This window comes from Agelaius phoeniceus, chromosome 4 (assembly GCF_051311805.1).
Source record: "Agelaius phoeniceus isolate bAgePho1 chromosome 4, bAgePho1.hap1, whole genome shotgun sequence".
Lineage (NCBI taxonomy): Eukaryota > Metazoa > Chordata > Aves > Passeriformes > Icteridae > Agelaius > Agelaius phoeniceus.
In genome coordinates, this window is record NC_135268.1 from 46294545 (window position 1) to 46319725 (window position 25181).

At 36.7% G+C, this 25181-nt stretch overlaps 1 protein-coding gene across 1 annotated transcript in view; it reads left to right on the forward strand.

The window, feature by feature from the left end:
* The window catches only part of DLC1 (DLC1 Rho GTPase activating protein), a 215286-nt gene that overhangs the window by 51430 nt on the left and 138675 nt on the right, over positions 1-25181 (forward strand). The window contains exons 3-4 of the mRNA XM_077177496.1: positions 14-163; positions 2653-2793. Coding sequence (XP_077033611.1) covers positions 14-163; positions 2653-2793 — 291 coding nt within the window. The remainder of the gene's footprint in view (positions 1-13; positions 164-2652; positions 2794-25181) is intronic.

Here is a 25181-nt window from a genome sequence, read left to right on the forward strand (position 1 = left end):
TTCTGTTCCATAGGAAATAACAGAGGATCGGGATCGTTCACGACTGGATTCAATGGTGCTGTTAATTATGAAACTGGACCAGCTTGACCAGGATATTGAAAATGCTCTCAGTGCAGGCTCTTCCCCATCCAGCACCCCGACATACAAACGGAGGCATATACCTGTAATCAAGTTTTATTATTATTATTCTAAATAGAATCTCTTTTTGCTTCACCTTTTTCTTTCAGTCGTCACATTTTTCAGCTCCTTAATTTAGAACTAAAGCTCTTTTTGTGAAGAATTTGACTTGTATTTTTTTTGTTTGTGTGTGTGTATGTACCTGTTTTGAAGGCAATAATATTGCCATCCATTATTTCCTTTTGGCATCCTCTCATAAATGAGAGCTTCAGAACTCCCAGATAAAACAAAAGGAGATCAACAAGAGTCAGAAAATGTCTGGCTCTCTAATTATCACCTACTGCAAACAGAGAGTCAGCACAGGCTCAGGGTCACACCAGTCTCAGAACATGAGTATGTGTCATTTGACATTACATAGAACAAAAGTAAGTCTGACCTACAGGTCTTGTTTTTCTGATAGGGGAAGGAAAAAAGCCCTTAGTCATTCAAAGTAATATTCTGGGCAGAACTTGAATTATTTAATGCAGGGGGTTTTTTATTCACTTAAAAGGATCATTTTTTGCTGAGAATAATGTACAGCTTACAAACATGACTGATGCATTCTCTTTTTTTCTGTAAAATGTTTACACATGTAACTCTGAAGAACATGAAATGGCTGATCCAAGGTACTCTTGTGCAGGCTTCTTGTTAATTTCACCCACATGTGCTGCAGCTGTTTTTCAGTTCAAGAAACTTGAGAAACACTGCCCCAAGATCTCTAGACTAGCATTCATATCATTTTTTTTTTTGTTAGTGATATTCTCTTTTAAATAACAAGGAGTTTTTCCTTTGAAAGCCAGGCTTCATTATTGCTAAGTGAGTGGTCTGTAGGTGAGAAAAGCTGTATTTCACTGGGTTTGAGCAGCTGAAAATTACATAATGTGTCATTTTTAGAGGAAATCACATAATTTCACTTTCCATCGTTAAACATTTTCCCACTGAATATCAATGTTCGCACAGAATCTCCTTAAACACACTGATGACACAGGAAACCTGAAATACAGTGTTGACATCTGTTCTCTGTATCTCACCAATCCATGCCAGCACTTTAGCTAATTTCTTACAGCAGTGAAGGGAGCAGAGGTAATGTGTATGAGTAACCCTGCCTGACAATCAGAGGTGGTGCCTGCTCCCATGCTGCAAAGCAGCTCTGCAGAAAGACTGCTTGCATCAAACATGGAATACATGCTATCTATGGACAGTGATTTCCTAGGAATTTTTGAACCTTTGTTTGTTGTGGACCAGAGGATCAAAAGATCTGTTTTTCAAGATATATAGGTATTGAGTTCAGGTTTATATTTATATTATAGTAAGAAATCATTTGAATATGATGTAAAAACCTGGGTGATGCAGCAGAGATCGTAGTTCTGCACCATGGCAGCATAGCTCTGCTAACTAGAAATTTTTGAGAGCAGCTGTAGCCAAACTGACTGCTACAGAGGCTGCTCCATGGCTCTGCTGCATTTCCCAGTGCTTCACATTGCAGATGACTCACTGGCAGGAAATATCTGACTGAAATACATGGTCCTACCAGGAGTCCAGCCTTGTCCCTGATTTCTATTGCTTTTCAGAACACCACACTCTCATGTACATGGCATATAGGCACCTGTCTAAATGGCAGCTTTGGCTTGGCAGACCAGAAATTTAACAGGAACTAACAAATCAAAGGGTGCTGAATCTTTTCAGATGAGGAGCAGAACCCCTGAGATGACTCTGCCTCATATTTCACCTATTCTAGGAACCTGGCATAAGGAAACTGAGGCTTTGTCTGCAAGGAGCTTTCTGGGATTAAGGGTTCAGGAGATTTTTTGCATCCTGTGTAGCTGCATTCATGCAGGCTGCACCTCATCTAAAAATCCTGACAGCATATGGCTGGTTCTACACATAGCCAGTGTCACAATTTTTCTGCAAACAGTATAATCCCTTGCCCTCACCCTATGCAGTAAATCAAGCATGTGCTAAATTTTTACTTCCTCAACAATAAAATATACTGTATATCTTCTTTTTATTCTCAGAAAGAGGAATGTAATCAGTGTCATTAAAAGTAAGGGCATTTTAACCAGAATGGTATTTGGGTGATAAGTGTCTGGTGATTCAAGAAAACTGAGGAGCTGTACCTCTGAATTGTATAAACTGCTGGAGGGTGAAGTCATTTCATCTGCGTAATGGCTTACAGATGTTCACTAGCCTGCAGTGCTGCAGAGACAGAAGGTGGGAGCACACAGGAAATACTGAATATCAGAGAAAAATGCCAAACTTCCGCATCCCTTAACTGATTTTTCTTACCTTGCATTCTACCATTTAGCTTTGATGTTAGTAGTGATTTATAATTTATAATCTGATTTATAATCAGAACAGCAACTAATGCAAATCACCACATTGAAAAATACAGCAAGCATATATATTTAAGTGAGCTTGCCTAAATATTTTCATTATTTAGCAGAAATATGATTTTATTTCACATTTACTAAAGAGAGTTGCAAAATTTTTCTACAGGATGTTGAATCTGGTTCTGAAAGTGGAGTGGATGTTGCTTCAGTAAATCACTCACAGACTAACTTGTCTTCTAATATCCATGCTCCTGACCTAGCATCTCCCTCTTCAGTAGCCAGCTCTGGAGCTAAACCAAAGGCTGGGGTGAGTACAAAGGTTATATTTTTTTTTTAAACTTCTCTCATTATTCCAGATTGGAAGTGAAGTTAAAAAATATTACACTATTCATTACTTGGATTGTACAACAGAATGTGTGTGACACTTAGGAAAAAAATGAAAGTGGTCTCAAAAGGCCATTTTAGTGTCTAACAATACTAGAAGTTTCACATTTAAATATACACTATTAATAGCTAATGATTACAATAATAAGCTGTGTTTTTACATGAGAAAATAATTTAAGGGAGTAATGCTATTTAGGAAGGTAAGTTTTTCTTGAAGTGGTATCACTCAGAACATTTCCTAAATCTCATGAAAGGTTCTGCCAGAGAAAAATTGTGGCTGATTTATGATGTTCAAACCCAGTCATCCTGGTCCTCTTGAAGGTATCTACTACCCTACTGATCTGAGAATGTCATTCTAAGGCAAAATTTGGTGAGTGGTTCCAGGTGCTTCCTTGGGACAAAGGGGAACCTTTGAGTCAGCAGAGACTTTTCTGCTAGTCCCAGTGTATTCTAGGTGGTGAGGAAAGGCTGGCCTGAGAGTTCAGATATGGCAAGGAACCTCCTTCTATATTCATTCATAGATACACAAAACTATTAGAAGCATGGTTCTTTCTTTTGCTGTTTTCTGTCTTTTGAAGAATTCTTCTTCATAATGTTTCAGCCATCAACATGTGCAGAAATGCTTGGATGTCCTAGGAACTCCTGGTCCACTGTCTGTTCCCTCTTGAACTTGCTGTTTCCACTGCTCAAGAAGCATAGAAATCTAGACTTCTAAGTTTTGCCTATGCTGAAAAGTCTTAGCATAACTCCTACTCCATCTGTTCGCTTACTGAAATGTTTCTGGTTACCAGACCAGCAGAAAATCTAGGATAAAATATTAAAATGAAAATGTAGCTAGCATAAATATATGTTTAGAGCAAGTCTATAAAAAGTAAAATAGAAGCCACCTGCCACTTATGCTACAATAATAGCAAGTTAACTAATGCCTTAGATTGTGGCTAACAGAAGTTCTAATAAACATTTACATTTGGGATTGTTCACTTGTACAAAAATAAATTCACTTGTAATTTATCATCAGTGCATAACTATAGCAAATAGAGAGCTCTGCACTCTGTCACTGCATATATAGCAGCAAATTCTCAAATAAGTACATATGTTATTCTGGAAGGTGATATCCCTTTTTACCAGACCCTGAGAAGCACCCAGAAACTTTTTCACTTTTTAAGGTATTAAACGTCCCTTTTGAATTTCTGTGTTTCTGCTAGTATTTGGAGAACTCTTGACACCTGGCTTTGCAGAAGTGTGGGTCACTTCCTGGGAGTTAGATATTATGTGTTAATTCAGCTTCAGCAAGTATCTTTCTGACTTTTACTCTGATTAATATATCATGCTGAGCATATATGCTAATGTTATTTTATTATATAATTTTATAATTTTTCATGAATGAAGTTAATTTTTTTCCAAACACAGCTCTCTTCTAAAGTTTTGCATTCTGCAACTCCTCCTACCCTGTAGCAATCCATGTAATGATCTCCTCTGAAAATCCACAATGTGGTGTTCTGTCTATAAAGGAAACTTTTGGGGTTTGGGGAATTTTTTTGTTTTGTTTTTGTTTTTCTAGTTTTGATTTGGATTTTATTTGGGGATTATTTTGTCAGACTAGCTATAGGAATAAAATTATTCTGCACTTGAAACTCAGTGAGCTACTTTTTAATAGGAATGGGCTTCTTCAAAGATTTTGCTCCCTTTTTGGAGTTTGTAACTGCCGATCTCCAAGAGTTCCAGATGCTTAGACTCCAAGGACAACTTCTTTTGTTGTGTTTATTAATGGTATGTAAACAGGAGTGCAAGGGTGATTAGTTATATTATGGAATGATTTGTGGTATTTTTAAACAAACTATAACAAACAGTTGACTGCATCAAAGTCAGTCTGTAAAGTTAAACACCACATCATATCCAGACCTGGGTAGTGGGAATACCAAGGCAGGGCAGGGGGACATGAATCTGGATCTAGTTCCTGATAAAGAACTTGCAAAAGATATTAACTACACAGGATACAGTAATTTTGTGCACAGACAAACCATGTCCATTCATGTTCATTCAGCTTTATATGGATTTAAACCAAACTGTTTCAAACAGTGTGAAAATGTGTTGGGATATCTATAAGCATAATTTGGTTTGATGGTCCTAGTGGAAATTATTCACTCATTGGTTTATGGAAAGCAGGATATTTTAAATTTTCACGAGAAGATTTTATAAAATGTTAAACAAGAATCGCATTTAAAATACAGTGTCAATTAGAATATTCTATGCAAATTAGTAATAAATATTATTTTAAATAAAACTGAGGTTATGTGTACATATTTTCATGCACAAGTTGTTTAACATTTTGTGAAGGTTCACTTTGGATAGTCAAACCCATTCTTGTCAGTGTAAATGCCTGTGAACTGTACATATCCATATGTGCAAGCACCCACCTGCCTGCTCACACACACAGAGAAATCCTTACTGAATACAGGCAACACAAGGAGAAACAGGATTCTCCACAGAGCATGGTGGAAAGGCTTCTCTAGGAGTCTGCAGGGTGCAGCAGGAAGGCCTTTGATATGCAGATGTACTTGGTATTTTGGGTTTATGAGAAGCACACCGCTGAATAACCTCCATCCTAAATTTAGGATGCCAGTGTTATATCTCATGGTCAGGGTGAAATAGCAACAAGTGACCAACAGGGTGTTTGAACCACAACTTGTACATGTTTGGAAAGGTGCTTATATGTCAATCCTGGCAAAAATAAGGATTCATGTGACTGAATAGATACATTTCCTACATAATTTAGGATGGGGAAGTAAGAAATGGTTTTGGCATCCTTATGTTACTTACATTTACAGAGTAAAAAAAAAAATCATGCTGCTATAATAAGCACATCTTTATGTTCTGGGGATTTATTAATCAGTCTCCAAAATGAACAAAGATTTTTGTATATTAACATTGAGGATATACACTTGGCTAGCACTAATCACATGAGAGTTGAAATCAGGCTAAAAAAAAATAAGAAATCAACAGTCTTTTGCCCCAGTGGCCATGAGAAACACTGGAAAAAGAGTGTCTTGTCTGGATTTGGAGAGAAAGGAATGTAAATATTCTACATGCCATTGCCTTCCACAAACCAATGCTATACATTAGGACAATTAAAATATTCTTAACAATAAAGACCAGAAATTATTTATTTTTAAATGTGGTTTTATTATTATAGAAACAACATGGGACTACAGTACTTAGAATGTGTTTTAATTACTAAAAGCAAGTTACCATATCCTTCTCCAATGCCCAGTTAAAAGCTAAGCAGTTAAGGAAAACTTGAATCAATTATCATTGTCTTTTTTTTTTTTTTACTTCCTCTGTACAAAAAATTGGCTAAAGGACAACAGCAACTAAGGCCTAAAAGTTGTGGCCAAAATCTTGTCCTTGAACATCTGCTCTGCAAAGCCTGTTTATTTTCTGTTCAGGTGAAAAAAAAACCAGCCATGACTATTTTCTACTCCTCGTCTTGGCAGTTTTATCCCTCCTGCTTCAACAGTGTCCAAGTTAACCTTAATCACACTGTACAAAGGTAATCAGGCATCTATTATCACCAGAATAGCTGGTACCCAGGAACAGATTGTTTTTCAGATTAGCTATAATGACTCATTTAAGATGCATTCAATTCTCAAAGTGATTTAAGACATCAGTTGTGCCTGCAAGTATAAAATTACCTGGTCTGGCTGAGCACTGGAATGGGCTTCAGGCATAGCTGCTGGTATCCCTGAAGCCTTGGCTGAGCACAGGACTCCACTTTCACAAATCTTGTTGCTGGACTGGGACAAAAACTTGTATTATCTAGATGACAGATTTGCAAACTTTTAATTTATATACACTAAAATAATTTAAGCAAGTGTGCTTTTGATCCATAATCATGTATTTTAAAATTTGAGCCTTTTAAAAAAAACGAACTCATTTTGTGAAAAATAATTTTGAGATTTGTAGATTAAGAAAGAGTTCAAGTTTCCTGCTACTTAACTACACTTATTTTTAATTATGAAAGAAGATAAAATTTATTGTAGGTACAAGGAAGCCTTGATTTAAAATTAAATATTAATGACAGAGAATTATCAAATTATTCCAAGGATTGAAATGTTTACATTTCCTACTGCATTAGGCTATACCATAAATTCAGTGAACTATGAGGAACATACAGAATATGTCAGTGCATTTGTGCTGACAAATCTTTAGCAGTGGGTCATGCAATTTGAAAAGTGGTAGATTTTGGTCTCTGAATGATACTTTTATGCTATATTTGCTTATTTATCCAAGTCCTCTTATAACTTTTCTAAATTTTCTACCATTATAGCATTCCTTGAATTCTTATTTTACTCATTCAGGCCAATGGAATTAACTGAAATTTAATCTGGTAAGCATCAGGGAGAAAGATCCTTACTGTGCAACATTAATTCAAATACTCTTTCTTTAAAACTTGATTATTTTATGAATACAAGATGAGAAAACTCTTCTCAATGCCTGATCAAGTTGATTAATTTAGTATTGTCTTTCATATCTATGTTTAAAACAAAGTGTTTTAGACAACCAAGGTAAGGGAATTATGGAATTAAGTTTTCACACAATCACAATTTCATTTGAATGCTAACAACTTGTTATTTTAGCACACAAAAGGTAAAAATCCATGAAGTTACATTTGCCAATCACGTATAAGAAAACAGCAGGATTATACTGTATTTGCTGTATGAACTTCTCAAAAATTTTCTTTGACTTGGTATTGTTCCCCAAGGAATCTGTATTCTGTTTTAAGTATCTCTTCCTATGATAATCCTAAGTGTACTTATTTTATCTCAAATGAAATGACAGAGCTTTTTGTTCTGTGGAGTCTTTTAAGCACTGTAAATCTTAAAGGTGAGCTTTTTTTTTGGGAGGGAGTGGGGGGGCTGGTTGGGGGTTATCCTACAATTTGAAGCAACATCACTGAATCCAGTTATGACATCTTTGACAGGTGTCACCTTTGCTTTGTTCAGGGACAGTCCCTCTCTCTCTCTCTCTCTCTCTCTCTCACTGGTCACTCAGGATTCAATGTTGAGGTTTCTCTCAACCTCAATATTGAATCCTGAGTGGCCAGTGTAAATTCACAATGCAATGAAAGGTTTGCAATTTTATCCAGGTACAGCATAGCCCAGGAAATACACATATTAGGCTATCTGCTCTCGGTTCCAAGTTCAACCCCAACAAAATATTGGTAATCTAAATAAATACCCAGCTTCTGAAGTGCTAAGCATGAGAACTTCTGGGACTTGCCAAGATGTCAAGTTGTACATTTACAGTTTTGTCTCTTCTTGCAACTTGTTTATAGCAGCTATGCTTATATACTGGGGTTTTTTCTCATGTTTTCTGGCTTTTGTAGAGTTGCTGACACTGTCTTCAACACTATCTCCATCTGGTTGGTTTTGATAATAATTTTTTATAAACTGAAGAAAAAGTTTATGACTTCTTCAGCTGTAACACCACTAATTGTGCTGTTAGAAATGTAAAGTACATTTTTTCACTGTCTGCTGCCACCTGGTGTTTTGCTCTTTTAGATGAGGGGCACTGCACAGGGGACATCAAGCACTTGGGCATAGGCAGATATGTTTTTGCAGAATTAGGGCATTATGCCACAGTTAAAAGGTTTAATGATCAAAATTAATTAACATAGTCTATTTTTAGTTTATATTTAGAAATTACATATTGCAACTTTGATAACAAAACGCTTTGACTGAATAAAAAACTCTAAGTGAAAATTTCTAAGTCACTTATTGACTTAGAAGTTGTTCCAAAGCAATATTTATATTGTAAAAGTTAAGAAATATGCAGAGATCAATTTGCAAGTGGGGAAAAAGGTTTTTTAATCTACTATGCAAGGATAAAATAACCTGTTTAGTTATTTGCACCTCTTTCCAGCAAATAGATGCTTCTCATGATGACACATAGATAAGTCTGCTGGCAGCCTTGTCTTCTTCCAGTGGTTTGTGGATATGCCTAAATCTCCTTTAATGGAATCTGTCTCATTTAATGGAATCTTCCAGGTGAAAATGACTTCTTCTAAAAGCTATTTTGAACCATTAGGTTAAAGGGTTAACTTAAATATTAGGGTGATGTTAACAGTGGGTGGACAAGGATGTTCCCTTGGTTTAAGCCAAAGAGCCTAAAGAACTTTCAAAGCACAGCAAATAGCAAATTTTAGATGGGCCTGCATTAACACTATGTTGAGTATTCTGTTTTATCACACACAGTCTGATTTTGCAGACTAGTGTTGTTGAGGACAGGCATTCAGCCTCCTACATTAGATATACACCTGAGAAGGAAGAAAGCAAAATTATGCTGTGTATAAACTTAGTGTACTTGCACTTTAAAAAAAATTTCATTATTCTTCATCAATAAACCCTCTCCTCTTGTGAAATCAACAGTAGAAGGCTCAGTTTCTCTAGACATGGTAGGTTTGATAGAATGTCAGGATATCAGCATTTTTTTAGTTAAACAACTCTCATATGAAGCTGGTCAAGCCTGAATTTTTAAGAGTTTGCTGGACTTTATTTTCCATGATAATACGTTCTGAATGCCAGACACTACATGAAATGTTCCCATTTGTTGTCCAATTTTAATGCCTGATAAGTTTAGTTCAAGTCTGTCTTCTGTGCTCTTCCATATGGATTGAGTTGAATCCCTACCAAGTTTCCTTTTTTCCCTGAAGTTGCTTAAATGTGTTTAACTGTATGTCAGTATGAAATTTTAACTCTTTTTCAGCACCTGCCAAGAAAAGCATACATGACATTTATATCACTATGTTTTTTTAAAAAATACTTTGTAAATTTTCCCTGTCAGTATGTAATCTATATAGTGCATTTCTGCATTGAAGAATTTCAATGGCATTCTTGTTGCATGCATGTGGAAAGATGGGCAAAATTCTTAAATCATTTTCAATTAGAAGGCTGTAAGTGCAAAATTGCTGAAATTTATGTAAATTGCTTCTTAATGTCAGTGGCATTAATAATTTATTTCTCTGAAGAAAACCAAAATCCACTAAGCACTGAAAATTTTTATTAACAATTTGTTGTTGTTTAAATTGCTACAATGCAGAGGTGTATACATCTGTATGGAATTGCATTATTTTTAGTATCAGCCAACACTTGTAAAAATTATCACATCAGGAGATGGTGATTGGAAAAGTGAGGTACACAGCAAGTAATCACTACTTCTTAAAAAAAGGGACAATCTTTTTCAAGGATTAAATCTGTGAACATCACTGATATTTTGGGATTTAAAAGTAAATTGATCTCAAAACATGCTCAGGGATTTTTCTGGGAAAAAGTTTATAACCCATCAAAACAACAGATGGTGCACATTATCATCAGTTATCAGTTTGTCATTGGGATTTCCATGGTTTTGTTCACATCCTCTAGTCTACTGCAGGTCTGGGGAGTGGGAAGTAGCCTACATGGATCCAACACAGCCACAGACATGCTCTGAACCACTGACAGCTGTACATGGAAGCCCTTACTGGGCTATTTCTCTTACATGGAAGCTGTTTCTCCTGCACTGAGTTCTATCTCAACATAAGTTCTCCTAGTGACACATGCCGTCTCTCTTTCATGCCTGATAGAGCCTTTCACAGCAAGTAATAAATGCCAAACATTTCTGGGAAACTGTTGAAAAGAAGGAATCTGAAATTTCCTGTTAAAATTGTACTGAGATATATTGCATGAGTTATTACATCTGTACATCTCACTTTTTTTAGAATTCTACCTCTTTGAAAGGAAACAATTGGAGGATATAATGGGGGGATTAATTATACCACATGCAGAATAGCATAAGGATTTTAATGATGTAATTCCTTGAAACAGCATTGAAGATCTGTGCCGAAATGAGAAAAAAACTGTTCTGTGTGAAAGCCTTTCATAAACACCATAGAAAAAGAAGTATGCATACATTTGTGACTGTTTCCATCCTGTTCAGAGATAGCTCAAGATACCTTCAAAATCACCCGGAGTAGGCTTTCAGAAAGGGTCAGTAAGTCCCCTTGCTGGACAGGATGAAGGGATGGAAAGCAAGAGAACTTGGAGACTTGCAAGTTGCAGAAGCTAGGTTACAAATTTACTGAAAACTGAGGATAAAGGGCATTAAAGCCATGAAAAAAAAATGAATGTTTTGCCAACAGACCAATAGGTGACGGCTGCAACTTTATGCAGCCCAACAGTGTTGCACAGGACTTCCAGCTAGGACAAACTGTTGTTGGATGCTGAATTGTTCGTTACCTCATAATTTGCCAAGGACACCTTTAGTTTTAATTTTGGGTTGCTCTATGAAGAAATCCATTGTATTTCTGTCAGACTCTGTGAGTACTTATTACATCTCCAAGGACTTAGATCACTGGGAGAGAAGTAGTCAAACTAAACAGCATGGATTTAAGACCATCTTGTGACTGACCTTATCCCTCAGCAATTCAGGAGAACAGAAAAATCAGAGTGTTTTGAAGATGGGAAAAAACAGTGTCATTTCAGGAGTTGATTTGTAAGATAATGCTTAGGTTCAGTGGTGCAGTTGTTTCTGTCTCCTTTGTGTGATTCGAGGAAGGAGTTCAAACCACCCAACTGTCCCATGCAGTACTGCCATGTAAAGCAGGTGAGATACACAATGACAACAGGCAATCTTATCTGAGCTGCCAAAAAATTACTGAGAAACCTACTGCTTCGAGTATCTGGTGTGCTAATCTCCAAAGTGTTATCTATTAGTGACCATGTAAACTAATATTAAAAAAGTTGGCATGACAAGATAGGAATTGTTCTATTTATTATAAAGTAGTGTTACTGTAAAAGTCTTTTTAAGTAATCCTCTATTATTCATATCCAAAAGTTTGGTGCTTGATGGGATTTTGGCCTATATTGAGATGTTATGAAATTTAAATCCCTTTTGGCATAGTTGTATATATAAAAACAGGAAAGATCATAATTATTTTAAAATTATTATTTACTTAAACTTAACTATGCTCCTGAATCACTAAAGCGTATTTTTTCCTGTTTCTTCTTTTTGTTTTTTTTCCCTTTTTCCTTTTTTGGTTTCTTCTTTCTTCTTTCTTTCTTCTTCCTTCATCCTTTATTCTCTTTCTTTTTTTTTTTTTTTTTCATTTTCTCCTGTATTCCTTTTATTTTCTTCACATTTTCCACCTTTCTGACTTTTACTCTGGCTCTGCATCTTGCCTAAAGTCACTATAGTTACTTTCACCAAATTGTACCAGCCCTGTTCCAAAGTACAGTTTGCCTCCTGCATATTCCATGGCTGTCTTTCACCAGATCACCCCCAATAAGGTCACTGGAATGGTTGTGGAATGAGCAGCCACAATCTTGCTTATTTCTATAAGCATCTGAATTTCTTCTCCACTAATATACAGCTGGACAACCAGCCTACCTGTGAATTGAACTGGGTGGAATATTGGCACTTTGTGCAAAGATGGGTATGTGATGTTTTCCCAGCCATGCACTGAGAACCAGCGCCCCTGGGGGACAAGTACACCACTAATAATTGTTTACACTGTCAGTCTTGCTGGTATTGCATTCAGACTCCATAAATTCACGTCTCTGCTTGCAGTTGTGGTTATTTTAAGTGTGATTTGGGGAGGAGGAGAGGGGGAGGGGAATAATGTGTATTTAGCTGAAGAGAGAATATGCAAAACCTCAAGAAAGGAAAGCTGTATTAAAGGGGAAAGAAACAATGTAATATGTAAATATGTCTTTTGTGAGAATTTCCTGTGTTTTATCTAAGAAAGAATTTCAGGCTTGAGTCCAAGACAAATAAAGGAGCACAGAACGAGGGAATAAAGACAGAATTTGAGTAAGAAAAACAGTGACAACAGTTTAATCTTTCTGCCAGTAGATGGAGAGCACAGGAAAGCAGAAGAAAACTCACATAAAGAAAGAAGGAAAAAACCTTGCATCAGCTTCTTTAAGGGAGTGATAGATGAGAGAAGAAAAAAGCAAGAAGCAGGGTGGGGGGAGGGAACAGATTGTAAACCAGGAGGAAACTGGGGAAAAAAAATGGATTCTGAAAAGTAAAGAGGAAATGACAATTCCTAAAGTGTCAGCTCAGCTTGGTCAAATCAGTTTGTTGGTGAATAAATAATTATCTTCTTTTATGCCTTGTACACTGTACTCTTTACTTCTGGAACATGGTTTGAAAACGTGGCATGAATAGTTTGCATTACTGAAATGAAATAAATCTATGTCTGCCTTTTCAAGTACTTTTCCAGACACAGACATGCTGTGAGTGACATCATGGAAAACCTTTTCTTTTTGTCCTTTACATATACCTCTCTTATAAGGAATTTTCTTCCTCCTGAGCTCTCCTTCTTCCTGTCTCTCTCTCACTCTCTTCCATGTCTCACTTCTTGCTTGCTTGCTTTCCCTTTTTCTTTTCCTTTTCTTTCCTTTCCTTTTTTCTTTTTTTCTTTTTTTTTTTCTTTTTGACTTCAAAGCCAGGGTGGAAGCAAGGAATTTGGTTAGCTCTCTGTTTAATAGTTGAAAGAGCGTGGTTTGGGGTTTTTTAATGCACAAAATTCCTCTCAGTGAGACATGCCACACATTCTGATCCCTCCCCTTCAGGCAGTTACACACTATTAAATATGGGGTTGGAAATGACATGCGTCTGGAAATACAGAAATGAAACAACCTTCCACTTTCTGCAGTGCACTGTACAATGAAGGTGTTGTAAATTGTTAATTGAATGGCATGGGCTTCTAGTTAGTGGGGCTTTCTATAAATAGAAACTGTACATTCCAGCGTGTTGCCACTTTTTTATTTTCTTCAGACTAACTGAGGAACCTTTCTATGTTGCACAGAGATTAGCAAAGTTTTATTTTGTAAAATACATAGTTTGTGCTCTGAAAGTTTGTTCTATTTACCTTCTCTTACCAAACTGTCTTTATGACATTTTTGTACTATCCCCGTTTTAAAATAGAAGTAAAATCAGGCAACCTGTAATGGTACTTGATACTCCCTGTGTCCTACCACCCAATAAATGGTGAAATATGATTACTGTATTTTAAATAATACTCCACATATTACATAGAAAATAAAAGCAAAGTATTGCCATGAAGAATACAAAAAGGCAAGCAAGGTACTGCTTGAGATGGAAAGATGAGAGATCCTTTGACCTCCCAAAGTTATGAAAGTTTTGGATTCCCATCTGAGAAGACAATGTTGCCTGTATGTGAATGGCACTGGACTAGGAAGCTTATTCTTCCACAGTAGTTTGATAGGTGACAAAAAACTGCACATGGGAGATACCTAGTGAGGAATTATAGGCCATTGAGTCTGAGGAGTGTGATGTGAAACTGAAATAGGGTTTAATTTCATAGAAGGGAGTGGAGTAGATGATTGAATTAATCACTCAGTAGTATGTGATCCTGCAGAATGCACTTTCTTTACAAAGCCATCACTCTTAGTCCAGCATATTTTAACTGCAGTGCTATAGCCCTAGGAATGTGAACACAGCTTACTAGTATCAATGTGTAAATGCAAGATTATGTGGGATTAAATATACTGCTCCTTTGAAACGTGATGAGTTTCAAAACATCTCAAAAGATAGACTGAGATAGGTGTCCTTGGAAGACTGATTGAACTTTCATATAGCAAAATCTTAAATTTAAATATTTAATATTTAAAATTGTGAATTTTCTGCTATTAAATTTAACAATGCAGTATCTGGCTGGAGAATCCACGGGGTGATAGTTTTAAGGCAGATAGAAAAAAACATGATAGAAAGTGATAGAGCCAATTTCATATCCAGCTTTCAAACCATTAAAACAGAACTGTGTTTGCTCATTTTAGAGATTTGTTACACAGTCACATGTAACTTGTCTAATTCTACTTTTGCTGCTTTGCCAATACAAAAGCAATTCAAGAAAGTTCTAGTTTTGCTGTTGCCTGCACCGAGTGATGTTTCAACGTACTTAGGGATTTCAGGGTGTATTAAAACCTCTATTCTTAGGAAAGGAAAAAAAAAACAGAAGATTTCTCATGCAGTTTGACCCACCCTGTGGATAATGTCTTGGAAATACAGAAATTACAGAAAAAAAATTGGAACATTTGGATTCTGTATGAGGAAAAGGTAGACTTTTTTTTTTTTCCCTAATTCAAAGAACCTGTCTACCTAGAAGCCATTCTGCACTTCAGGAAGACACGTGATTGTCAAATTGTGAAAATATTGCCAAGAAATAAAGGAATTTGGGAATTTATATGTTCTCTTCCTTGCACTTTTAATAAGGAAGAATTTATAATTTCTTGCAAGAGCCTTGAAAACACAACAAAATTTTCAGAAGTCTAGTTAACTTTAAGCTAAAATTTCTTTTCTGTAAGCAACATAAATGTTTGGGAGTCAAACTTCCAAAAAGTATGTTGCTCTTAGTTCTTTTTCTTTTCGTGTCCCAAAGGTATTTGCACTTTTCTGAAGTATTTATTCCTTTCATCCATCTGAACATAACACACAGTACTGAATTCAAAATATAGGTTTTTTAGTCATGGGCTGAATTTTGTGCATACACAGAATGCAGGTAGTTTTTCCAAAGTGCTACCACAGAGAATCTCTGATAATTTTTCCCAGTCCCCCATTATATTTATACCTCATTTTTTATATAGTTATGCAGAATTTTTTTCTTTTTTTTCTTTTTTTTTTTTCTGATGGGTCCTTTGACAGACCTATTGGAAAATGTTTAGCTGCTGATAGATGAGATTATTTGCCAAAGGAATTTTGAAGACCAAGAACTTTTGAAGAGCAGGACCTTGAGTCACTGAGACAGAACCGATATGTCCTGTAACCTTATTCAGAATTTCACAATCCTTGCTAAACTGCAAGATAAGGGGCCAAAGGCAACAAACCAGCAGGAGCCAACTCAGAATGTGCCAAAGTTCATAGAACAGTTGCTTCAGGCTAAAGTTTGTTGACCCTTAATCACCGGGGGTCATCAGTGGTGCTGCTGCAGGGCCCTGCAGAACGTGAGCCCGCTCAGATCTCCCGCTGCTCCTGCCCGGGCGGCCGCTGGGCCACGGGGAAAGCTGGGATGGGATACACGAATTCCACGGCAGCGCTTCAGCCGTGCCTCCCTGCAAGAATGCTTCTTTGGGTCACCATCCTTCAGTAACACACGCCCCTGCAAGAATGCTTCTTTGGGTCACCATCCTTCAGTAACACACGTGTCCTCTCATTCTAAACTTCCTTAATCTCTTGCAAATGGTGTGGGTGGGGTTCATCACAACACAGGCAAAATATTCCTTCCAGTTAACATACCTTGTATGCTTTAGGTACTGTGTTTTGTCATTGATTGGTACATTAATGTAAGCACATACGTACACAGTTTGAGTTTTAAATCATTTTCTGTTAAGTCACAGTGATAACATTGTTGAGAAATGCCCTTTTCCTGTTAAGTTTCCTTTGTTAGTATTACCTTCAATAGCTGCACTACAATGAGTATGTTACATTGCTGCATAATCCTGTGAAAGACTGTAGAGAAACAACTGGCATTTCACACTCTGATCTTTCAACAAATTCAGCATGCAAGCGTTCACTGACAAAAAACATGATTTGGTCTTGTGGTCTGTAACAAGATACCCAGTAGCAGCTACTAATGAGTAAACGTAGCAATGATGCCATCCATGATATAGTAAAATCTTTAATGCATATTTTTATGAGCTGTACTATACATTTGGACAGTTCACAATTTTTCTACAAATGTAATCTTTATGACAGTGATAGAACTTTAGAAAATATCTCATTCCAGCAAGACAAAGGCATTTCTGTATAGTCCATGAAGAACGTAAATTGCATTAAAAAGTTCTTCAAAAGCTCTGGAATTTTCAGTGAGTCTCATCATTCTTTTGTATACGAAAGTAGAAAAAGAGAAAGGGCATATGTACCCCTGGAGCAGCAGTGCGTTGAAGGGGCTGAATATTTTGGAAATGATGATCCTCTTTAGAAGGAAAGTGGAAATGGGGAAATGAGAAGAATAACAGCAGTTCATGTTTCACTAAAAATTAAAAGACTAAACAGTTGATGAAGAAAAACCATCAAAATATTTTAGATCAAAAAAAATCGGTATTTTGTAATGTTCAGGATTATTGAGAGCCTAGATGCTTCAGAAAAATACTCTTAGGGTAAGATTCACAATTGTGAGAAAAGCCAAAACACAGGAGGCTGGAATCCTTCCCATTTTCCTCATTAGGGTCATACCCACATACATCAGCAAAGTTTTCTCATTGACTGTTCCAAGTGCTTTCAGGACTGTACTCTTTTGCTGGGGTATCCGAAAATGTTTGATATCAGTCAAGATCCCAGTGTTCCCAGAATAATTAGAATGTTATTTATGTGACACAAATGATCATTTTCCTTGTACTCCCACATCAGTGTGAATGAGGACTGTTGCTTTATGCTGGTTGCATTCCTTCTGGTGTATGGGTAATTCTTCTGCCCTGTTTGTGCAGGATCTTGCACAATGAGGTTGTGGTCCCAGTCTGTGGCTTTTGAGTGCTTCAGTAATACAGATAATGTTGTCACTACTTAAAATACATTTGTGAAGTGTAATCATGTCTGATCTTGATGAGAACTAAGGCAAAAACACTATCAAGCTACCAATATCACCATTATTTTTATTTTTTCAATTGCTGCAAGTATGGTGTTTGAATTTCAGTAACAGTCCTATTTGAAGAAGGTTTCAGTCTAAAGACCAAGGTAAGGCAGCTGACACTAAGAGAGACAAAAAAACCCCCACAGAATTGTTAATGAGTAAAACATTTTAAAAAATGCTCTCTCATTATCTTGTCTTCAAACAACAGTGGGCTAGGGGCAGCATTTGACATGGGCAGGGACACTTATAAGTCTTTGGGGAAATAATTGCTGGATGTAATGACTGACTGTATTTGACAAAATAAGCCAGTAAACAAGGCATCTATGGGCATGTTTTTGATCCAGGAAAAAAGGTATACTGTGAGAAAGATACAAATAAACATGGTCACAGCCTTTGTCAGAGTTCAGATCAGAAGCAGGGAATAAAACAATAGCAATGAAGGCATGGATTTACACTGTGTTAGGTGAAATATGAAGGTGATGATTGATAAATTTTATCTGAAATTGGTGGGTGTTGACTATCTCTACAAATGAGAATCAAAACAGTTTTAGACAGCAGATACAATGAATAATTTATATTTAACATTATGGAAGTGGCATAAATACATATAAAAGCATCATTTGAGAAACACATGTGATATGTGGCTGTGATGGGAAAGTGTATATGAAGAATTAGGTTAAAAGTTTAAATGCAAGACTTTTTATTGATACATGATGGATTGAGAAATTTATTTTAAAAAATGTCTGCACATAATTTTCCTAGTATGAAGGGGTTTTTTAAAGATTCCCTCTCCAGCAATTAAAAAGTGGATTTTTTTCATTAACCTATGTGAATAAAGTATGCCTTTATCTTCTTCCACACATCATTGTCATCTTCTGGCAGATAGTCTTTAAGATTTACTTGAAAAAAACCCCCACAAATTTGCATTTTTTGCTGTCTGGTGATCTATTAGCAAATTATATCCCAAAAACACTATCAAGATCACCTTTCAAAATGAGAAATTGACTCAGTTCTTCCCACTGGTAAATCACCCTCCTGTGCAAATCCACATGGAATATGCAACTTCCACAAAATGCATGGGAAATTCTTTCTTAATTCCTGCTGAGGTCTGTGTGGTTATCTGAAGTTCCCACAGAAGCTGTATGAGCTATTAAATCTCTCCTTACTGTTTTCACTGAATAGCTAGAATCAAGGTGGTAATCACACTGTTGCTGTGTTTTTGTCCCACGGGTTGTGTATGTGCGTGTATGAAGTTCCCACTCTTGCAAGCATTGGTGCAGGTCAGCTGTAACATCCAGCACTAGGAGCTCTGGTGTTTACCAAGCCCTTCCTTTCAACCTCTTCAACAAACACATCTGCTCTGTCAGTTTTTAGATACTCTGGAACTGACTGTCTCTCAGCTAAATAAGATTTCCCCAAATAGTGCAGCTGCCCTTCCACTAAAAGGCAGTACCTGAGGAAAATTTTCCCAGTTCTGCCTCTCACTCTCCCAAGTCTTGGCCCCATCAGCTGCTCATTAAAACCACACTGACCCCACAGTGCTAGAGAGCTGTGTTCCTCACCTGCAGGAGGAATTCATCCAAATGAGAGAGACATTTAATTGTAGGATTCCTGCTCCACTGCCTATTTTATTTTGGACCAAACTTATTTTAAAAGATGTTGGTAATTTCATTTATAGATAATAGGTAAGTTGTTAACACCAAACACATATACAACATCTGTGTTGTATAAAACATAGAAAATAATTCCATGTAATGAGACCTTAAATTACTCTGAAAAAATTACTTTCAAGTAGAATAATAGAATCATTAAGGCTGATCATCTAAGATTCAACCAAGAATCTAACATTGCATGTTCCCCCACTAAACCATGTCCCCAAACACTGCATCTATATTTTTTTGAACACCTACAGGAGTGGTAGTTCCACCATTTCCCTGAGCATCCTGTTCAAATGCTTGACCACACTTTCAGTGTGGATTTTTTTTTCCTTTTCTTCAATCTAAACCTCCCTTGGTGCAACTTGAGGCCATTTCCTCCCATCCCATTGCTTGTTATTTGGGAGAAGAGGCTGATCCTCACCTAGCTACAGCCTCCCTTCAGGTAGTTTTGGTATCAGAAGCTGTATAATGCTACTAGGCATTTTAAAAATAGCTTCAAGATTTCTTTTAACCTGGTTCCTCCAACTAAGCATTACAATGGCTAATTAATTTTTTTATGACTCCTTTCTACAGCTGGCAGTAGGAAATGTACTTTGCCTTGTTGGATTTGTGACTTAGGTGGCAGAAATCTTTCTGAGTATGAGGTGGCTCAACAGTTTGCTTCCTTCTCACATGAGGTACAACATGACACAGGTATATCATGACCCTTGTTTGATGGGGTACATTCAACTGGTTCCCAGGCACCAAAATTGGTTCTCAAACTTTATTTCAGTAGCAGGCTGTAAAACTGACAGGGCAAATAAAGCCTCTAATGAAAGTGAGATTGAATGGACCAAAGAAACATCCACTCCTTTAGCATTTGAAGTCAGAAAAGATATAGGAAGGTAGTCTTCAGTGATCTAGGAAAGGATTTGGTGCTTGCTGAAGTCAAGGAAGGCTTCCCATTGGTTTCTCTTAAGTTTAATTAACAAAATTACTGTGGTAGATCTGTGTTCAGGGTTTTACTTGGGATCATGATCAGTGATAATTCCTGGAAAAGTTCATTTATCCACCAGTAATTCAAATTAAATAAATACTCACAGATGGAATTGAGGTCAATTTTGTCACTTCAGAAGTAAATGCTTTTATAGTATATCATATCTCTCATTCCTGGCAAGCACTTGGGAATCAGCCCAAAGTATAGCAAGTGGTTTGATAACTGTGTGTAGGAATGTGGAAAGGATATCTAAGAGTGACTGGCTTTTAAGTCTTGCCAGCAAAGGCATAAGAAGATTGACTCATTTGCTACGGAATGCAATTGAAAGTTCAACCTTGTAGTACCTTAATGGCAAAAGAACAGTTAATTGTGACACCATATACAAGGGAAAGTTGCAGATTGGAATCATCTCGAGTCTTTAAAACAAATTAGGTTACTTACTAGGGAACAAGATTGGAGCCATCTTTCCATGTCTTTGGAAACATTCATCATGATTTCAGAAGTCTCTCTTGTTCCAGCAGCTCCCATCCACAGTAATTTCTTTCTTAGGTTGTGAAAAGATTGAGGTTTGTCCATGAATCAGTATGTGGGCAACTTCCTTGCTTTAGTTTTTCAGGAAAATAAGAACTAAATTAAAAGCTCACACTTTATTTCATCACCTCTAGGCATTGGAACAGAATGATTATCCCTGGCTAGTCAAGGGTTTCCAAAGCACAAAAGACATGCTATACTTCTGTCTGGAGCATTCATCACAAATAGAAATATAGTACAGACCAGAGAAGCCCTGGGATGGTGTGAAGACTCTCTTCTGTTTAGCATGCAATCACATTATTGAACAAATCTACAAGATACTCACTAGATACAACCAGCTGAAATACTGATTTATTTTTCTTTCCCTTCATCATAATGTCCTACACAAAATTTTCTTTCTTTTTTCTATCTGGCTTATTTAAATTAATTTAATAAATTAAATTAATTTAAATAAAATAAATTATGCCAAATACTTTTGGCCTACAACCTGAACATCTCCTGAAGACTACTTCTTTGATATGCATGGTAGATATTTGTCTATAGGACGTCAGAATAGCTGCTCTCTTCTACTTTGTTTCATGCAATTTTTGTGAGAGGGGAAGAAAAAAGAGGAGAGGAGAGGAGAGAAGAGGAGAGGAGAGGAGAGGAGAGGAGAGGAGAGGAGAGGAGAGGAGAGGAGAGGAGAGGAGAGGAGAGGAGAGGAGAGGAGAGGAGAGGAGAGGAGAGGAGAGGAGAGGAGAGGAGAGGAGAGGAGAGGAGAGGAGAGGAGAGGAGAGGAGAGGAGAGGAGAGGAGAGGAGAGGAGAGGAGAGGAGAGGAGAGGAGAGGAGAGGAGAGGAGAGGAGAGGAGAAAGCTAACTACATTGTTGAAATCCTTTAAATTTTACAATACATGAGTATGTTAACTTGAAAAAGAAATAGGAATAATAGGAAGTAATAATTTTCAGCACTTTCAGTACTTTTTGATCAGTGATGGTCTGAACAGTATCTAACTTCTTTCAGAACATTTTTCTTTTTAATACAAGCCAGAAATCTGTACCTGCAGCAGCTTTTCTAAAGCTTTATATGAGAGAACAGAATAGTTGTAGAGGCTATTCTGAAGAGCCCCTCTAGTAATGAAATACTAAACCAATCTTTTGTGACATATTTTCCTTAGTCTCAACTTCCTAATAACTTAACTATGGAATTTTCAGTATAGGACAAAAAGAAATATCAGGAAACTTGCTGCAATATATTTGTTTGTATGCCAGGGTTGTTTCTACGTGTATAGGAACAACTCATGGTTTCTCCAGAACTAGATGCTTCTAGTGCCAGGATTTCAGGACTGCTCTGTTAGGAATATTTAGGTTTCATAACACTCACACCAATCAGGAGAGCAAGTGTTAAAATATATGGTATTTTGTGTGGTGTTTACTAAGCTGAAAGTTTGGATTGTTTAGTCCTGTTCAAATGTAGCTTTGAAGCTATGTACACTTGTAAATACTGTCACATTCTCACAAACATAAATTTAACAGATTGCTTGGAAACCCATGGAAATTTCTTATTACTGCTTATGGCAACATCATCTCCTTCTGCTACCATTATTTGTTTTCTTGATATCTGTGGAAAATACTTCAAGACAATCTGTCACATCTGCAGCAACTCTAAGGTTATATTTTGAGCCACCCTCTTTTTCCTGCCTGGATTTCAGGCTTGAATTTGTGCATTTCTTTGAAGTCTTCACAAGAGATTCTTACACTTTGTAGGACTCAGTGCACATAGTAGGAGATTTATCAGCTTCCAAAGGTTCCCAATCCTTGGCATTTTAGGAAACTCCCTGAAATATCACTGATTCTGGTTTTCATAGAATTTTATCTTTTCTTCAGGCTGAGTGCAGAACTGCTCTTCTGTGTTCAGTGATGTTTGGCATTATCTTCTCAGCCATTTTGTCCTGCATCTAAAAGGAGCATCCAGATTCCATTAGGAACTCAGAAAAAATTTGTTCTGCCACATTCTAAAAACTCTAAGAGACAAGCTGGTTTTGAACTAGATACCTTAGCTAAAGATGTCAGTTTTAATGTATTGGCAATTTTGAGTTATGTTAGTCCAAACTGCTTTCAACCCATTTCACCGTCTGTTCTTCCAGCTCATACTTCTAGTTTTCAAATGAGGCTGCTTTGGGAGACATTGTAGAAAATCTTCTGAAAGTTAAGGTATATTATCTGCTCTCTTCTTGTCCACATAGCCTGTGATTCAATCTTGAAAGATAAATCAGGTTGGTCAAGGATGATTTGTTCTCGATAAATTGTTGTTTGCTCCCAATTGCCTTCCTGCAACTCATGTCTTTGGTAATGGATTCCAAGGTCTGTTCTGTGGTCTTACCCTGGTCTAAGATGGGCTTACAAGGTTAGAGTCATTGCTTCTTTGCTTCCTTTGAATAGAGGTGTAAGTCTTTACCAGCCATCAGGAGCATGGAAATCAGAGCTGTCATGGTTTTCCACTGATGTAGGTTTCCTTGCAATCATATCAGCCATCTCTTTCAGCATGCCTGGGTACATTTCCTTTAGTCTCACAGGTTAGAATACATTCAGTTTCTCTAAATAGTCCCTAGCCTGTTGAGTCCTCAAATCTGGATGTTCCTCTCTTTTCTAAAACATGTTGAGATTGTGAGGTTAGGGAGTAAGATTGGACTGTTAAAAGTGATCAGAGTGGTGCACATTTTGACTAGACTAGAAGTACAAAACATTGGAGAAATAGGCATTAAAAAGGCAGACCGAAAAATCTTGATCTAATTTGTCTGTGGGTTAGCTTATCACAGCTATCACCAAATTACTTTAAAAACAGGCAAATATAAATAAAACTTTCATTTTATACTACTGTTTTGAGAGACACAGCAAGTTTTGCAAGCTGCTGCATGCACAGCCCATTCCTTCCTGAACTGAGTTCAGGTCTCAAACACTTAGTTTGAAGGTCTAAAGTACATGGGTGGCCAGGGATATTGCATTCTCCCATTCTTTCCAATGAAAAACAGGCACTCATACAAGAATTGGTACAGTATTGTTGTTTTGTTTGTTGGTTGGACAGTTTATTTTCACTAAGCCACATTTCTGCTTACTCTGCTGCCAAGACAGAAATTGGGTTTTTTAAAAGAGGTATCTACACTTCCTGCAGCCAGCCTGTAACTTAAATTTACATGCAAAAATAAGAATTAAGATGGGTGGATACAAAATTTTGTATTTATTTTACGCACATATATATCTTCCCACAAAATCTTCCTTATAAGAAATACAGCACTTTTGTCATAAATCTACTCCACCAGCCAGCAGACTATCTGCTTTTTAGAAAGAACCTCTTCTTTTTGTGTGATGAAATGGGATTTACAGACTTTTACAGTTTTTTGGACTATTGTAATGGTTAGGAATTTTAAATGCTTGTGAAAAATTGGTTCTAGAAGAGTTGAGTGTGAACATAAGATTCAGTCAAGAGTGTATTGGCAGAAAATACTTCATATTTGTAATAGTCCCTCTTAACTAAAATACAGAATAATTCAAACTCTCCTCAGGGAACTGGTATTAGTATGAAAGCAAAAGTATACTTGGACTCATGTGTGCTGTTTCCCTCTGGAAAGTTTTGAAAGCTTAGAAACTGTGAACTATATTTTTGTAATACGCCACACAAAGTTTGGGAAAGTTGGAAAAATTCAGGAGGAAACTGTACTAGCAAGGCATGATCCTGGGGAAACACAGGAAATGCTCAGCACTTCACAGAATTGGACCCTCTTCATACTCTCAGGATCTGCAGTGCATCTGTCTGCACGCCTGAGTGAGATTTTCGTGGGAATAGCGTGGGAACACAGACATTGATGAGATACTTCTTTGCTCAGAAACCAAAAATAAAATTCAGAACAAAATAAATAAAGCAAGCCTGAAAGAGCAATTTTAGAACTTCTGGAAAAGAAAGGAGTTTAAAAGGGCTCTCTTCATAATAAATTTAGCAATTAGTAGAAGTTTTGATAGAAATCCTGTGTTTTAAGAGTAGATTTTTACCTTTTATTCCTATCCATATGTGCCTACCCAGAACTGTGTCTTTAAAAAGGAAACAGACACAACACAGACAGGAAGATTATGAGCCTGGTTGCCCCATCTTGAGGCTTCACTTACTACAGTTCTGTATTGTGCTCTGTATCAGTAACAATTTCTTTTTTCCCATTAATTAGAATCTCTATCTGATATTTCTATATCTATATATATGATATTTCTATACCATGTATAGAAAACAAAAATGTTTTGAATTTATGTTAGATAAATGAATGGCAGTATTGAATCATCTCCAACTTTTGAGTACATCATAAAAGAGTTTATAAAATAAGTATTTTTCAGATAAAGCATATCCTTCACCAGCTCTACTTGGCCATTCTTTAAATACAATATTATTATGCCTGTTAAATAAAATAAAAATTGCAATATAATTTTTATACATCACAGTGATATATGGAGCTGTGTCTACTCTAACTCTCCCTGATTCTAAAAATCAAAGTCT